General features: G+C 36.0%; 1 protein-coding gene across 5 annotated transcripts in view; it reads right to left on the reverse strand.

Moving 5' to 3' along the window:
- Positions 1-13,755, reverse strand: part of PTPN3 (protein tyrosine phosphatase non-receptor type 3) — a 159,326-nt gene that overhangs the window by 60,326 nt on the left and 85,245 nt on the right. For all 5 annotated transcript variants that reach the window (XM_030969746.1, XM_030969733.1, XM_030969740.1 and 2 more), the window contains 2 exons: positions 6,273-6,393; positions 2,447-2,534 (listed from right to left, as the gene is read on the reverse strand). In XM_030969746.1, coding sequence (XP_030825606.1) covers positions 2,447-2,534; positions 6,273-6,393 — 209 coding nt within the window. The remainder of the gene's footprint in view (positions 1-2,446; positions 2,535-6,272; positions 6,394-13,755) is intronic.

Here is a 13,755-nt window from a genome sequence, read left to right on the forward strand (position 1 = left end):
TCAAGAAACATTATCCAAAAGTATCCCACTCTCAACCACCAGTACAGGAGCACCAGCTTCTTTGGGCCATTAGTATAAAAGCCAGGTGTTACCTGGTTCTTCTGCCATACACAATCTAAGAGGAACAAGATCATCAGAATCCACAGAGATAAAGCCTTTCACAGAGACACAGTTTAATTAGCCCCTGCTAAATCTGTCAAGGCACTGGGACGTGACAAAACTGGAAGGATGATTTAAAAGCAGTGTTGAGAGGGGGGAGAATATCAGGAGGCATTGTAAATATCCCTGCCAAAGCAGGGGCAGGACACAGTAGCCTCTGTGAAGAAGCAGCTGGTAAACCTTCACTGTAAACTTCACTGTAAACTTCACTGTAAATAGGGAGCAAGTTTGCCTCATGGCATTCAATCCAAACAGGCACTTGCAACTAATGTTTTGGAAGGACAAAATTTCAGAGACAACCAACTACACCCCGACTAATGACTTCCCTTCTCAGCCTCAGGTCATTTAGAGGTAGAGGATTTCCTAGTTTAGAAGCTTCTTTTATATTTAACAGACTCCAGTGACTGCCTGACTGTTCGTGATAGCTCTTTCACCTTGGGCATCCATTAAATCAGAAGTAACACTTACAGTTCAATTACAGCATTGTGGGAAAAGTCCCTTTACTTAAACCTGTCTTTTTTTGAGTAGACTGAAGATCTTGTTGGCTATTCACATTCTCCATGCTGTTCACCTGCTACAGAAGGCTTTTCCTTTAAACATTCATGATTGTTATCCTTCTCTGTACTTTTCTTTTTCCATTACCCACTCTGAGATAAGGAAGGGAGAGGAAGAATGAAGCTCAACATTCAAATGATATTGAAACTCAATTTGAAAGGTGGCATGATATTTTCTGGTTTGGGTTCTATTTCCTTCCTAGCAGCTTCTAAATGTCTAGCTGTCTAGTTCAACGGCTAGAAAAACCAGATCACTTCAAATATTTCATCCTTAAAAAAACTGAATTTCGATAAAACTATTATTTTGAATCAAAACAGTAGCAAAATCATCTGCAGTGAAATTTCATTTAGCTGAAAATGTCTGAATCCAGTCTATCATCACTACTGACACTGGTAAAACCACTACTGACACCCTGCATGCAGTTCAGCAGCCTGCAGCTCAGGAAGGATAATGGAAATTGGAAGAGCTTTCAGAAACAACATCCCATCAATATTAAGAGACTGGTCACAGTCTAGTGTGGAAGTCTTAGCACTCAAGTTGACTTATCAAAATACTAGGCTATATTAGAAGTTAAAAGGAAAATATCCAATCAAGTTAAGTGTATATAGTGATCTCAAGTGTAACACTAAGAGCCTCTTCAATAAAGTAGAAAGGTGACAGATGACCTAATGGACAGACTATACAAAGTCAGATTTAATAATTTCCTTTTCTTTCTACTTTTATCCATTATTTTAAAAAGTGTCTACCTTTTGATCACTGTATTTCATTAATATAAATGTAATTATAGTGGCTTCATACAGAAGTACTTTAGGAATTTCTAGAAATTCAATGCAGCACTCACTAATTTGTGGCAGAATAAAGAAAAACAAGAAGAAAATATGCTGAAGGAAGCAAATGACTCAGTCTATTCCTTCCTCATCATTAAAGATATTTACCAATTTTTCATTCTAACTCTTAGTGTCAGGATTATTAAAAAACCTCAAAAAATGTTAGGAAAACTAGAAGTCATTTTCACCTAGGAAATTAATTATCTGTAGTACACTTCCTTTGGTTTTTACACTACAAGTCTTATACAAAAACAATTTACTATTGCACAGAAGAACAAAAGGTAACTTGCACCCTAGAATGCAAATAAAAAAGCATTTTGGGGATTCACTTCAGATGAATAGTGCAGTCAAAATTTAAATTGCAGTAGACAGTGAAATACTAAGACACGTTTCTTATCAATGAACATCCCGTATCTAAAAGAGTTCAAATACATTTTTACTGGTCATCACTCATGCTGTTAAATACTTAGATTTAGCCTGGAATCAGGGAATATAGGAATTTAAAGAAAAAAAAATCTCTAACACTTAAGAAATTAGTGCTAGAAATTCAAAGAAATTAAACTCTTAAAACACCTGCCAACTAATAGCACTAAACACAGCATTTCATTTTTCATGCTAAGACCCTCAGAATCCTTTCTAAAATTATTAAGTAAAATATGTTGCAGTAATTAAATAGTTTATCTTAAAAATTCTTTGTTACACTTTTGAGGAGCTCTAGCTTATCTGGTTGAAATTCTAGCACCTATGTCACACATAAGTTATCGAAAAATTACCCAGCTCTCCTTAAAAATAACACATGATAAAGTCAGTATTTAAGTATTACTTTTTTTTTACTGATATTAATTAATGTAAAAAAAAAGCATATAAATTTACTTTCCAAGGGAAAAATTACAATGTAAACATACTCTACCACTGTGCAATTCCACTCCATAGAATTCAAGTGTTCTTGCTATATTTATATAGCAGGACTCTGCTTCAGATTGCTTGAGGCCACTAGAAGAAGGGGAAAATAATAAATATGAACCACAGACAAGTCAAAAGTAAATAAAAATTATATGATATTTATTCCAAATGTATAAAACCAGAAGAATGCTGAAATCCAGTGTCTCAGAAATAACACGACATTAAGTAGTGCCACAATTTCTTTACTGATGAAGGCCCTGCTAAAATACTCCCAAAAATTAAATGGATTATGTGTGATTTTATTACCTTAGCCACTCTTGACCAGCTATTTTTAGAAAAACCTTTATCTGTTATGTTCAAAGGGATGAGGAAACAATTCCCCCATAAAATCTGACATTTTAAAAAGAAGTTGTATCGGTAAATATTGTGCATTTCATAGTCTCTCAGAAAGTAGTCATGTAGAAGAAAGATAAGAAGCACGAACGCACTAATAAAATAAAGGGGAGAGAACAGACTAAAAGTTAAAGTTATGAAACACACCAAGGAAAAGCCATCTGAGTTAACCTAAAATCTGTAAGTCCTAAAATATTTTTTTCTCCTGCAGTTAAGACATTAAAATCATAAAAGCATTTGACTCTCTTGTCTCCAAGAAAGCTTCTATAAGAACAGGTAAAAACAACTCTTTGCTAGGTAAGCTTCTAAAACAACATGCATAAAATCACATTAATCAAATGCAATTTAGGTACAACCTGCACAAAGTTGACATAATATTGAGTTATGTTAAGAAATCCAGCCTCTATTACTTCCAATTAATATCTCTCTTTTTAAATGCAAAGCCATCCAAATACAATGCCCTGAAACAGCCACTCTAGGAAATCTTACATCATGCTGCAGAAAACTGAAAGCTACCTTGAACTGGAAAGCCATAGCCAGCGTGGCTTGAGGATGGCATAATATCAGGAAAAAAGAGAGCAAAGATGAAGAAAACTTCTGTTTGTCACAATACTGAGCTAAACTGGTTTCTCAGATCCACATGCATACTGACTTTTGCCAGCTTGATTCTGAAAAACTTTAGTAGACCCTGTATCTTTCACTGTGTCAGAAAATTATAGAAACAAACCAATGTGAAATGGCCATTTTGTTATATAAAAGGATGCTGAATATGTTTGCAAGAGTACATTGCTGTCATTTTTAATATTTTGATCAAGTATTTGTTCAGAAGGTCTGCTGCACACTAACAAGATGCCTGCAAATTTTAATTCTCGAATTTGTATACTCCATCTACACCAGACCAGTCACGCCTTGTGTCTTGAAGGGCCAAGTATCTCAGCACAGACTTAGGTTTTTTACTCATTGTTTTTACACCGTCCTACTCAATTAGAGGTGAAACAAAACCTTCAGGTCCCTAAGCAGATGGTAATTATTCAGTGAGATAAACAGGCAAGAGGAAACTGGTCTTGATATTCCATTTTTTTTAGTTGTTGATACCCAAGGACTATGAACCTCATCTGGAATATAAGCATCCTATTTAGTTTCAAAGGCATCTTTCTCATCAAACTGATGGCTGGATCTAGCAAGCACTATGAAAACCTTACCAATTTGGACAATATCTGCATCCTAAGATCTCAGGCTGTTTATGTTACTGAGCAAAACACAGCAGGAAAACCACGTTAGAACCAACTATACACAGAAAAATCCCCCTATGGATTTAGCAAGCAAAACAAAAGGAAAACTTCTGAAGCTACACAAGTTCAACATGACAATAGCTGCTTTCTTAACAGCTACATACTGTCCACTGAACAGTGTGACATGGACTTGTTCAGGGAATACTTCCTCAGATTTTGAAAAGCAACATAAGACCTAGGTAACAAAAACCTTGCACTGTGTTACAACACATAACAAGACATAACATAACTTCTAAAGTCTGTATTTCAGCAACTCAAGCCTTTTTATTTTCCTTTGTGAAAGTTTCCCAAAGCATAGACACTAAAGAATGAAAAAAGGATAGATGTCTATAGGGTCAGCTTTGAAACCCTCTAATATAAGAATACTGATTTCAAAGCTATAATAACTTACAGATAACCTATACGATTCACAGCAATATTTTTTATCCCAGATTAGCAGAAATTTCATTCCAAAGGAACAATGCTCTCTCAAAGGGTAAAAAAGTAAATTCTTCCTTTCTGTCTTTCCTTCCCAGCAGCTCTGGTGAACACCAGAACCATTCTTGTCAAGTATGCTCTTGGCACTGATCTAGTAAAATTCACATCTGAGACATAGGAATGCCAAAGGAGTATGCAAGAAATACTGCCAGAGTATACAATAACTTGTCTGTCTCTCCTTGCACTCTGAAGTAAATTGGCAGTAAGAGCTAAGTTTAGAAAGATGTGTTAAAACAATAAAGAAAATTTTTTTCCAGTCCAATCTACTCAGTATTTTTATTCAGACTTTCAATTACCAACATCTCTGCTAATTCCAATACAGATGTTAAACTTCTCAACCATCAAGGCTTCTTCACCCCAAAGACACTCAATGAAAGCATTGATATCACTGAAAGGACGCAGAGAAGAAAGGAGTCTTTGCAACAGACCCCATCACACCTTAGTCTGGACCAATGCTAACTTCTGATCTTTCCTCTGCAGTTTTATATCTCTTGCTACCACAGCACTAAATACATGAGCTCAACCCAGCCCATCCAAGACTCTTCAGAAATTTCCCTCAGTCGTCTCCTAGCTGACTGCTTCCAAAAGACAAGCAGGTTTATTCATTCCTGTCTAAAAACTTCCCCTCAAAACCTACTGAGCCTACTGGAAACTGCAAATTAAATTGGAAGGAGTAGAAAGAAGCATCAGCTATTGTGTGCCTGAACATAACTGTTTGGAAAGCAGCCCGGATTAGTATCTCCAACAGAAAGGACAGCTGGAGTTAAGAGTTTGGTAGTTATCTTCTTTTGCCCCATAAATGACAAGGCCTGCTCTGGATGGCTAGGGACCACACATGAAGTTCAGAACTACTCACTACACCCACTAGCAGTAAAGAAACCAGAGGAAAAAATAAGAGTATTGAAAGATGAGAAAAAAGCAGCTGAGGGACATTAGGAAGACATGAAAATGGAAATATTTCAGGGCATAAATCAAAGAAACTAAGAGAGCAGGGAATTAGCTCTGCCGCAGTTAAAATACAGGCAGAGAAAACAAGTCTACAGAGATTTGGATTTCATTTGCTCACAGACAATTTCTTAGATTGGTATATTTGCATTCAGCTTGCAAGTATCTGATCAACACCACTAATTCCAAAGCTGCAGTCTTACAAGAGACAAATCAGCAGGGTCAGAAAAAATAATTAGCAGCGCACTGACTGGAATAATCTGTTGCAGCCTTTGTATTACACTCAGGAGAGGGGAGGGAAAGCACAAAGTTAATTGAAGTGGTTTATGGCTATGGTATTTCTTGGAGTTTTTCCCCACATATATAGATAAAAAAATCTGTAGAATTTGAAAAATGATCAAATGTTCTTCATGCAGCAAACTCCTCAAACATCTAGTATAGTATTCTAGATTGTTGCCTTTAATAATATTTAAGGCTAATTAATCTCCTAGAGGTAATAACTAGAAATTTATTTAGATGTTTCAACACATTAGCATCGTACTCTGAATATAATTAAACTAGCATCTCTATGATAAACCCAAATACTTCATTTAAAAGTAGGTATATGAAATACACCTGGTTGTTGTAATGAAACTACTAAGAACTTGAGTCTTCCTTTTGACATCTTTTTTTTTTCCTTTAAAAGCTCAAGAGGTGATAGAGAAATAAAAGTTCACATTACCTGTGTTGCTCATGTAGCGTTTCTACTTTGGTAAGAAAATCTTTGTTCTGCTCCGGTATAAAGTTGTAATTTGAAAGATATCCTGAGCTATGCACTGAAGCATTATAGTCTCCAAGTTGTGCTGTTAAGAAACAAGAAACACATATACAAAGTTTTCACAGTTAATTGGATTTTTGTTTAGAAGAAATTCCTTCTAATTAAAATACATACACATATGGGAAAATGCAGAAATTACCAATTATTTCCCAACAGACAAGAAGCGTTGAACTTCAGGAACTGTATGACCCCAGCGAGGTAAGATTTTTTTCAAAATACACTTACCATAACTATAACCTCAGGCACTGAATGACTCAGTACTTTATTTAGTTACTTATGTAGCCTCACTTTTGCATCACAACCTGTAACAGCATCAGACAGATGTCATGTGCTGTGCTGACACACATGCTGCACTATAACATCAGAGAACATCAAATTGTTTCAGTAAGAGACGGCAAATGAAATCAATTTGACACATTTACTTGACTAGAACATATTAGAAGTTTTCAACAAGATCTGTCACTTAAAAAGCATCCACTCTTCCCAAATTCAGGTGGAAATCACTCTACTACCAACTATGACACTGTCATAGAAATTCAGCTGTGAATTACTTAACAGAAAATGTGAAATAACTGCGGATTGACACATAATATTATCAAGGTGCTACAAAAAGTAAATAAGTACAGCCTGTACTAACCTTCTTTTTCATAAAGAGTATAGAATACTGATTATAAAGCCTTAAATTTCCCAGAAGTTATTGGTATGATTTGCAAATTAACACAAAAGAAAGTAACTGATAGGCTGCAAACAATTCAGCATCAAAAGCTTCTCAACTAAATCAAAGTTCGAGAGCACATTTTCAGGATATACTATCAATAATATTGACAGCATTTCCCAGAAAAGTAAAAAAAATACAACAGAGATATTTAAGTGATTCAAGTTGAGGGGCATGAGAGGCACATCAGAAATAACTTACACCTAGTAATTATGTCAGATCTGTAATGCAGGGGATAACTAATATTTCCCATATACATGTATTCAAACTGCATGATTTATGTCCCAGAAAATGGAACTACAATGATACAATACAATTCCCAGGGAAATGCAGTCAAAAGCTAATATAGTTGCACACCTAATTGTCTGCATCAAGAGAAATATTTAAATAAAAAAGGGAATGATAAAGAGAAACTAATTTTCTTTAAATGCAGAAAGTCTTGCCTTAGTTCTTTCTTTTAAAAGGTAGCCTAAACTTTAAATTAATTAGCAAATGGCAGGCAAAGGACTAAATATTTTCCATGAGAGCCAAAACACGTATTTGAACATTACTGTAAAATTTATCTGAAGAAAAACAAAAAAACAAGAACAAATAAAAACAAACCAAAACAAAAAAATCACCAAATCAACCAAGACAGACAATGCAGAAGCATCATAAGAAACTGAAATGATTTTTAGAAATATCCCTACATTGACAAAAGTCCAACCCTGACAATGCTAAGACTAAGGCAACAACAATAAAAGTGAAAATCTGAAACTTTTAGAAATAAATAGTATGCTAATAACAGTGTAAAATAAAACCCACAATTTCACAATTACAGTAGTTGATCGAGGATCCCTTCCTTTGCTAGTCATTAACACAACCCATCTTTTCTATGAAACAATCTACATCTTTAATGTTTGCTGAAGCCAGTCTGAATTCCATTCTTGCCAATGGGAAAAGACCAGATTGCCAGAAATAAGATAACGTCATTTTCTACTCCAATTTTCTTTGCAATAGGAAAAGATATTGTTACTGTAATTTTACCTTCTCTAAAAGGGACAACTGTTATTCCTCCATACATTATGAGGTAGTCTTCTTTCTGATCTTCTAAATAGGCCACTCTGGGTTTTTTTCCTCTTGCTACTAGCTACCTGAGGCCATGCCAACAAGGGGAGCAATTTAGCTTCTCCAACTCCCTAGCCAGCTGTTACAGTAGAAGAAAAACCTCTTGCAAGACTAATGGTCTTGTGTAAAATTTAATTATCCAAACAGGAAAAAAAGTAAGGACATATTGAGATGCCGGCAGAATAATAATCCATGATGCTTCCATCTCTTTACTGGTTTTCTCCAGAAGAGAAAAGAAGGGCAGGAAATACTAAAGACCTATTTCTAATCTGAGTTTCTCCTGACATAGTTTCTGCTCTGATCATGAGACAGCAGATACTAACTCAATGAAGATAAAGCTAGAGTATAAAAAAATATTTTAATATTTCTCCATTCTAGACCACTGTTGCTCTTTAATTTATTGTAACTGGCAAACAATATAGAGCAAAGTGAGAGAAAGTAGAACCAAGGATGAGTCAAAAAACAAATAAACCCCTGATATTTGAATATCAGAATACTGTATTTTAGAGTTATATATCTAATATGAAAAGCTTTAAAGGAAGGAATGTATGAACCATTAATTTAGAAGGACATACTCAGTAAAACCAGAACATCTATTTTTAATTTCTAGTAAAAGAAGATTCAATAGCCAAGTAGCCATGCCAAAACACTGGTTCTACAAACTTTCAATAAAGAAAGAGCTTATAAGTGCTTGAAACACTAGTCTTGAGATCATCTATGTTTACAGAGCATAGGGTCTGTCTATGCCTTATTGAAGCCTAAAGAAGCCATATACTCTTCATACTTTTTTCAAAAGTAATTTGTTCAGATACCCTTCAAGGTGCAGATGACATTGTTCTCCAATTCTAGAGACTTTGCTTGTAAATAATAAGAAAAAGAATTGCATACAAAGTAATAGCACCAGAACCTATTTCTGTACGTGGGCATTTCAAATAACTTCAGATACAAGAAGGGAAATGCCTGAATGGCTCATTGGCTAACCATCATGAGAAATCAGTTATAGATCATTTGGACAAATTTACCCAAAGGAATGCCTACAAAAGCTAGTCTTTGGAAAGTGGGTAATATCAACTTTCTATAGACCTGGAAGTGTATCAGAAAAGAATCAAGCAGGTTCACATTAAAATTGCTATAAAATTACAAATTTAATATTTTAGGACAAATGAATAAAGCACAAAAGTGACTTGAGCTGCCTGTTTTAAAAAAAGGAAAACTACATATAAAGATCAGGTTCACAGGGCAAAAGAATAAACAAACCACGGGAAGAGTCTTACATATAAATTCTAAAATCCCTCATGTATAAAACTGCCGTCCAGGATTAAAACATAGTTAGGATCTTATGACTGGCCTCCAAATCAGGACAGCAATAATGACTCACATTCTTGAGGTGAGGGTGAAATGTAGTATTAAATGCTAATGATTAATTTATCTTCATATGAATATTGAGGTACAAAAAGAAAATATACTTAATCTGTACAGTTTAATCAGTTTAGAAATTTTAAGTGATTGCTTCTTGGCAAAAAAAAAGAGAACAGAAGAAAGATGAACTTCGTAGCATAAACTGTTTCTGAACACTAACTACAAATTATTCAAGTATTAAAATGTTTCTGGAATCAGAAAACAATCTGCTACAGCAGAATGCAGTTTCAAAGAACCAACATAAAAATGCAGACACTTACTAAAGACAGACTAAAAGGCAAAAGGTAAAAAGGCACATTGGAATGATCAAAATGACACCATGTTGAAAATGGTTTTCAGAGAGAAATTTCTATAAGGACCGAAATCCACAGAAGTGTATGTTGAGAGAAGGAAAGGTGTTTCAACAAGTGGAACCTGTATCCAAATAAGAATGTGAACATGAACACTAACCCACTCAGTCCCTAAGAAATTGTAATGTCTCTACAGGACAAGTAGAACTAGCTATCATGTGAGTTAAAACTAATTTGTTTTGCAAAAGGAAATAATGCTTCACACTCAAGAGCCCTTACAAAATGTTCAGCCTAGGCATGACTGTAAATAGCTGCTTATGACCACTTACAACAGCTGGCCATTTTGTGGTAAAACAGAATGAGAAATTAGGCATTAATAAAAACAAAGGAACATTTGTGGAGGAAAAATAGAGAAAACTATGCATGCACAATGGTAGTCTCCAAGTTATTCACCACTCCAGAATGAAAAATGAGCCAGTCATTGTAATGCCTTTTATTAAAAGAACTAAAAAATAAAAATCAGCAGCTCAAAACCCAGACACAGTCAAACAACAACACAAAACAATAGTCACAAGGAAAAGGAAGAAACAAATTAGAAACTATAAATTACACTGAGTTGCTGTTTCTGCATCTGAAATACAACATGTACTTCAGAAACCATACAGACACAATCGAAAAAACTATTGAGAAAAGCAAAGTATAATCCAAAGTAGAAAGAGTATTCATTTTGAAGAGGCATTGGGATAAAAGACTTAAAGGAGTAGTTACCAGTACTCCCACAACATTGTGAGGCTTTACCAAACTAATGCTTCTGATCTTCTGCCATATATGTTGTTTCTCAGCATTCATCACTACTCATTTGAGAATCACAAAGTCATTTAGGTTGGACAAGACCTCTAAGATCATTGAGTCCAACCCTTAATCCAGCACTGCCAAGCCCACACTAAACCATATTCCTCTGTGCCACATCTATACACTTTTTAAATAGCTCCTGGAATGATGACTTCACGACTTACCTGGACAGCCTCTTCCAAAGCCTGACAATCCTTTTGGTGAAGAAATTGTTCCTAACAAAGAACCTAAACCTTCCCTGGTGCAACTTGAGGCTGTTACCATGAGTGTAATTCTGTATTACATGGACCTTGACCTTGGGAAACTCCTCTTTCCCCCTTTTTAGTTACGTTACACAAAAACATTTAATATATTCATCCAACTCAAAATACAGAAGAACAGTAGTATAAAATCTATGAGGCACTGCAGAAAGTCAGCTCCTTCAGCTACAGCACTGGCCACTATCCCAATCTGGGGCTCTCCACTCTGGAGACTGTACCTTGTTTTAAAGTGTTACAGTTCAAAAAATTATTTGTGGCTTAATGGAAGACCATCACAAACAATACTTCAAGCAATGATCTCCTGAAGTGGCTTCTGTATTGCCTAATACAACTGTAAAATATAATTAGGGAAAATCAGGCCAAAAGAGTTGGAAAGTTGCTGTATATAAACAATCAGGAGACTGAGATGATCTGTTGTACAGAGATGCTAGCAAGCTCAGGAGCAGCAATCTAGAATTCAGTGAACTATATGGAAGAAAATGGGAATGTTTTTCAATTAATCTCTCCAAGCTGATTCTTGTATTGGGAGTTTCATCACCATCACACAGATAACACTGGCACTGCTGATGACAGGTATTATAAGATATGATAAAAGGTACCTCTAGCTGAACAGCATTGATGCAGGCTTCAGAAGAACAGATGTGACATGCACACAATCCTCAGACTACCCAACACACCTAGTAAGTAATTTCAAACCCTGGAAATTCAGCTCAAAGCTCTCTCTGCTAATGCAATCTGACTTTGATTCTAAGACACAAGGGTTAAAGATGCCCTGGAAAGAAGCAGAAAGCTGGATGATCTGTAAGCAAGTCTCTCAGTCTATATGAAATGTCCTTATGAGAACTATTTCACTTCAAGAAAGCGTGGGTAGAGAGCACACACAGAAAAATCCCCAAATGCTAACCATGAGAAGGAAGAGGTTTCCATAAACTAGGAAGTCTGAGGGGTCAATCTAATTTTTATAAAGTAAGGCAAAACGATGGCAAGTCAGAAGAAAGAGTCAGGCCTCACTGTGGTGTTGATGTTTCTCTAAGTCTTACAGCCCACCTCTATCTCTGGGACATCAATCTTCTGGCATTCCCAAAATTCTAACACTTTTATTCCCAGCTCCTGAGAGACTTTCACACTAAGTTCAGCTTTCCTTGACTCCTCATCATCACCAGCCTTCCTCTCCTTAGAAGAGGTTAAAGTCCATTGGAAGCCCTAGCAGCCAGTTAACCCCTTTCTGAACAAAGTCCCAAAGACAGATCACAGTGTGCTAGAGATGATTCCTGGGTCTCAAAGCAGGGCTGAGAGGGGCAGTACCACAGGAGACAAGAGCAACTGATGCTCATGAGAAAACAAGCTTAGAAGCATTCATAATATCTTGGCTGGCTTTATTGCTGTGCTTCAGATTCAAGGCCCAAGTCAGCAATAGATTTATTAACATAAGAGCATATTCTTACAAAACCCATGGGGATTTCTTACATACCAGTATCTGGGCATTTAAACAATGGCCTGGAAATGGCAATTTGCTACATGAAGTGATAGAAAACAAGTGGGGCTAAACCATCATTTGAAATTTTAAAAAAAGGAATAGTCATACTGTATGGGTTTCCTTATCTGGTTTTATAGACAGTACAACATTCCCATTTTACACTACTAAAAACACATGATTTATCAAGTTTTTTTTTCAGTATGATTGTATCCTTCCAACTTCACAATGATGAAATTATTTGAAATGCACCTTAACAAATTCTTCTTAAAAAAATATTTCAAAATCCACTGACTGTTTTGCCACTAAGCACATTCCTGATAATACACTAACAACTTCTTCTTGAAGTGCCTGAAGTATGTTCGTAATCAGGTTCAGTCACATGTTCTTCAGACACAGTACTCACACCCACTTGCATTCCCCTGTAACTCAGCCCCACCAGGCAAGGCAGGGTGTGCTGCAGCAGGGCAGAGGGACACGTCAGAGCTTTATTTCAGAACCAAATGCCCGCGCACAGGGCACTACAGAGAAGCCGCATCCCAGCAGATATCACCAAAAACTGTCCCCTTGCAAAACTCAGACAAAGCCTCTAAAGGCCAACCATACAACCAGCACATGGAAAAACTTTAGTTAAGAAGCAAGAGCAGAAATATCAAACACCAGACTTCATACACCGTGAAAGAGATCTGCTTCAGCCCTTCTGTCAGCAACAACTGCTACACCTTTTAAATAAACAACCCACAAGGTTGTCAGGCAGCAAGGATTTCCCGTTCTGCATACAAGGGAAGCTACAGAAGGAGAGAGCAGCCTGAAAGCCACCAAGAAGTGGCAGTAAATAGCTCAGGTAGAACTGATTCATGGCAACCTCAGACAATGGATTTCTCATAAGTAGCTGCGTCATACCAAGAATTTCAGCTTTCCTTACTAAGTATGATTAGAAATTAAAATGCTAATAGAAAACTACTTAAAACAATTCCTATTGACAGGAATCACAACTAACTTGACTCAGTAAGGAGACTGAAACCCTTGATTTCAAAAATGTCTTTGCTATGCCATCATCTTCAGGTAAAAGCAAAAACAAAAAACTTAAGTGAATATGCCTCTATATTAAATATTTCATTCCCTACCAATGCAGAGAATAAATATCAGTATCACACAAACAGCAACAGAAAGGAAATCAGATAGCAAAAAATAGTTACTTTTGGTTTTGGGGTTTTCTGTGCTGTGGCTTTTTAATTAAAAAAGAAACAAAAAAAAAAATCCCCACCAC

This window comes from Camarhynchus parvulus, chromosome 2 (assembly GCF_901933205.1).
Source record: "Camarhynchus parvulus chromosome 2, STF_HiC, whole genome shotgun sequence".
Taxonomy (NCBI): Eukaryota; Metazoa; Chordata; class Aves; order Passeriformes; family Thraupidae; genus Camarhynchus; species Camarhynchus parvulus.